Source organism: Otolemur garnettii, unplaced genomic scaffold, assembly GCF_000181295.1.
Source record: "Otolemur garnettii isolate 467f Iridium unplaced genomic scaffold, OtoGar3 scaffold00067, whole genome shotgun sequence".
In the NCBI taxonomy this organism is placed as follows: domain Eukaryota; kingdom Metazoa; phylum Chordata; class Mammalia; order Primates; family Galagidae; genus Otolemur; species Otolemur garnettii.
Window position 1 is genome coordinate 3,818,983 of NW_003852462.1, and position 4,331 is coordinate 3,823,313.

The 4,331-nt window shown below is 52.5% G+C and overlaps 1 protein-coding gene across 1 annotated transcript in view; it reads left to right on the forward strand.

The window, feature by feature from the left end:
- RNF207 (ring finger protein 207) overlaps positions 1-3,490 on the forward strand; it is an 11,242-nt gene extending 7,752 nt beyond the window's left edge. Inside the window, exons 16-17 of the mRNA XM_003793223.3 lie at positions 2,073-2,153; positions 3,256-3,490. Coding sequence (XP_003793271.1) covers positions 2,073-2,153; positions 3,256-3,424 — 250 coding nt within the window. The 3' untranslated portion in view covers positions 3,425-3,490. The remainder of the gene's footprint in view (positions 1-2,072; positions 2,154-3,255) is intronic.
- The last annotated feature ends 841 nt before the right edge of the window (positions 3,491-4,331 follow it).

The following is a 4,331-nucleotide window of genomic DNA, read 5'->3' on the forward strand; positions in this document are numbered from 1 at the left end:
GGCTGGGGATTCGAACCCGCCACCTTAGGTGTATGTGGCTGGCGCCTTAGCTGCTTGAGCCACAGGCGCCTGGCCTGCAGCCTCTTTCCTTTGCTCCCAGTGTTCTGAAATTTCACACTGGTGTCTATTTCCATCCATTAGCCCAGTGGGCCCTTTCAATCTGGAAATTCACGGTTTGGGCTTTTGTTTTTTGTTTTGAGACATGTTCCTTTCCTGTTCTTAACCTGGCAGGCGAGGTCTTACCCTCCTTGTTCATTTTGGTCCCTTTACTATGGTTTCAGTGAGTGTGGGGAAGACAGGCAATTTGATTGTGTGTGCAGTCCGTCACATGAACCCGGAACTGCCCATTCTAACATGTCGTACTCAGAGGTTAAACTTGTCATCCTCTTTGCCCACTGGCAACTAACTCCCTGTCTACCCTGGACCTGCCAGCTGTTTCTTCCTCCACAGACATTCAATGTTGTTCCTCCAGATACGACTCTGTTTATAAAACCACCCAAATGGGCGGCCCCTTTGGATCAGTGGGTAGGGCGCCGGCCCCATATACTAAGGGTGGCAGGTTTGAACCCTACCTACCCTAGCAAACTGCAACAACAACAGAAAAAAAAAATAGCTGGGCATGTGGCAGGCACCTGCAGTCCCAGCTACTCAGGAGGCTGAGGCAGGAAAATCACCTAAGCCCGGTGCAGCTGGAGGTTGCTGTGAGCTCTAACACCATGACACTCTACTGAGGGTGATATGTGAGACTCTGTCTCTTAAAAAAAAAACCACCCAAACCAGGCAGAACTACCTGAAGGGATTAGCAGCAGGCTAACCCTGATTTCTGGGTGCTGACCAGACCACACAGGCTCGTGCACGCTGTGAATACTTGTCACGTGCTCTGGCTCCATGAGAAGCTGACTAGAAGTGAGTGTGGCAGAAGACAGTGGCTCTGCGGGGGAATGACATCTGCAGGATTGAGCTCCAGCTGCAGCCCAGCTCCTGAGGCTTGGAGCAGGTTGTGCTCCTCCTCAGGGCACCACCTCCTGGGCGTCTGCAGTCACTGCCTCAACCTGTTTCCCCAGCCTCTGACCCCACTCTCGGGAGCCTGCTCGTGCTCCAATAACAGCAACCTTCCGCTAGATCAGAGCCACCTCCCTCAACCTTTGGCCTCTGACCGGCACTCATGTGTCAGGTGTCAACCAGTCTCCTCCCCTCAGCATGCCCTGCCCTCCATTCTGAGCCCACATGCTCCTCTCCAGCCAGTCCTTCCTGGTCTCTCTGGCGGTTCTGCCTCCTTAGCTCCGCCCAGACGTCCACGTTCTCCAGGGTTCTCGTCCTAGGTCTTCTCCTCTTCCTGCACTCCCTTCCTAAGTGACTCCATCCCATCCCCCGGCTTAAAACCCCACTGAGATGCAGATGTGCCCAAACACCTCCCCCGCACAGCAGGTCTCCCAAGCCCCAGACTCCTTCTGCCTCCTGCCTGGCATCTCATCTCAAGTGCAGCAGTGGCCAGCAGAGCACTTGTGTTCACCCCCAGCTGCCCTCCTCCCATCTCCTCAGCTCAGCAAATGGCATCATGCTCACTCAGGTGCTCTGGTGCACAGCCTGGGTTCCTTCCATAACCCAGTCCTGTTGCCACCCATCCCAAGTCTGGTTGACGCTCTTTGTCCCAGAGCACCTGCCTTGTCCAGTCTAAACCCCCATGCCTGGCCTTCTCCAGCACCCTAGCCATTGCCCAGCCAGGGTCTCTTAGAAGCCCGGGACCTCTATCACAGCAGGGCCTGACAGCTTGTGGAAATCTTCCCTGCCCACTTCTGACTATGCTCAAACACTCCAATTAAAGTGAGTCCCACCAACCACCGCTGCACCACCTGCCCCACTGCGTGCCCTTCCCTCCCTCGGCGCTTCTCCCGGCTAGGCCTGGCCCCCGCAAACCACTGGACCTCAGTAAATGTTTGAGGATCCAAAGAACAAAGGGCTGGGCAGGGCTTTGAGTGTGTGTTTGGTTTTTGTGCAGAGTGAGCTTAATTTAAGGTCACATGGCAGACTGACTCTGTTGTCAGTCCCAGTACCTGCCCTCTCTTACCCAGATTTCAGGAACCCATGGATGAACAGTCAGAGAACCTACAAAACATGTCTGATGACAGCAGGAACGGGGAGGCCCATGCCCGGTAAAGTGAGCCTTTCCAGCCTCAGAGTGGGCAAGTGACTTGATTTCAGGGACTCACAGGAGAACAAAGTAAGCCCTACTCTTCCCCTCCCCCTTTGGTCCCAGCTTGCCACAGACCAACTCTATGGTCTTGGCTGGGCCTCAGATGTAAACTAAGAGGTCACAGGGGCTCTTTGCATGGACAAGTGACTTTTTATCTGTTTGTTTGTTTTTTGCCATTTTTGGCCAGGGCTAGGTTTGAACCCCCCACCTTGGGCGTATGGGGTCAGCGCCCTACTCCTTTGAGCCACAGGTGCTGCCCACAAGTGACTTTTTAGATAAGAGGTGTGACTTTGGTAGACGGATCGACACATCATCATTTATAATGGCCACAGGTGCTGCCATTGTACAAAAAAAAAAAGTGACTGAGGGTGAGTTCTTGCTGTGTCACTATTCACCAGAGACACAGTAGTTGTCTGAATACTTGCCAGAAGGAACGTACAGTGACAGACACGCACTGTCACAGGCTGATCTTCTGCATTTTGTTCACAGTAAAGCGTGTTAGCACTGGGACAGGGGATGGAATTGTAGTCAGAGCTGGGAGAGCCCAGAGGCTGCTGAACGGTCTGGAGTCACAATGAGGCTAGTGAGTGTGGAGACTGGTCTCCCGCTCCCCTGCATGGTGGCCGCTTAGTTAGCTCAGATACTTCAGGGGAACCACACACAATTCAGAGTGCATGGGCACCACGAGCCCCCAAAGTTGCCTTAGCACACTGACGTTCCAGCAACTCGAAACCATCTCCTGGGGAACAGTTCTTCCTCAGAAGCAAGGTTACTGAGGCAGGTACATTTCTTTTTTATTTTTTTGCCTTTTTTTTTTTTTTTGGCTGGGGCTGGGTTTTGAACCCACCACCTCTGGTATATGGGGCCGGTGCCCTACTCCTTGAGCCACAGGCACCGCCCGGCAGGTACATTTCTGATTCTGAAGATGTGGTCACCTAAGGAGGCATCCAGAGAGGTTTTCCATTCTGAAAGCCTTGGCCCAAGTGGTTTTTAGTGCAGGAAGCAGTGTACCTGGGAAATGGCGTGAATGAGCTTCTGAGCCCCATAAATTGTCCTTCTAGGAATGACCCCGGAAGCGTCCCAGAAAGAGAGGAGACATCAGAGCCTAAAGGAAACAGCTGGACTCTCAACAACCTGTCAGAAGAGCTGCCACTGAAAAATAAGGATTATCACAGACCCAAGCAGAAAAACGGGGGTGACAGCCCCACACCGAGAAAACACCCAACCTAGCAAATAGGGCCAGGCCCAAGTGGTCAGTTTTCATAGCACGTACAGTAAAAAGGCTGGGACTTTAAAGAAAAGGTTGTTCTGTGATGCTTATTTCTTTAAAAGGTGATGACTTACCTATCAGTAGTAAAATTCAGACACTCAGGTCATTATTCCCATTTCTTTGGCCTGGGTTAAGTCCCCTTTTCCCTACGTTCACATGGCATGAAGTCTCAGTCCTAATCACTGAGGCTTCGGACAACTTCCCAGTCCACAAGGAAAACGTCCAGCCTATAATCCTCCCTTGCACAGCGTCAGTACTGAGGGTGCCTGGACAGGGCGTGGTCCCACGAGAGTGTAGGGTACTGGCCTGTTTAGGTAACAAGACTCCACCACTGTGCATCTGCCTGCCACAAGGAATCCAGTTTCTCTCTTTTTTTTTTTGAGACAGAGTCTCACTCAGACGCCCTCAGTGGAGTGCCGTGGGGTCTTCTCTTGCCTCAGCTTCCAAAGTACCTGGGACTACAGGCGCCTGCCACAACACCTGTGTATTTTTTGTTGCAGGTGTCTTTGCTGTCTAGCTGGCCAGGCTGGGTTCAAACCTTCCAGCCTCGGTGTATGTGGCTGGCACCGTAACCACTGTGCTACCAGTGCTGAGCCTTTTTTTTTTATCTTGAGACAGAGTCTCTCTTTGTCACCCTTGGTAGAGTGCCATAACGCCAAAGCTCACAACCTCAAACTCTTGGGCTCAAATGATTCTCTAGCCTCAGCCTCCTGAGTAACTGGGAGTACAGGCGCCCATCACAATGCCCCGCTATTTCTTTTAGAGACAAGGTCTCACTCTGGCTCAGGCTCATCTCGAACCTGTGAACTCAGGCAATCCACCCACCTCGGCCTCCCAGAGTACTAGGTACGGGCGTGAGCCACTGCA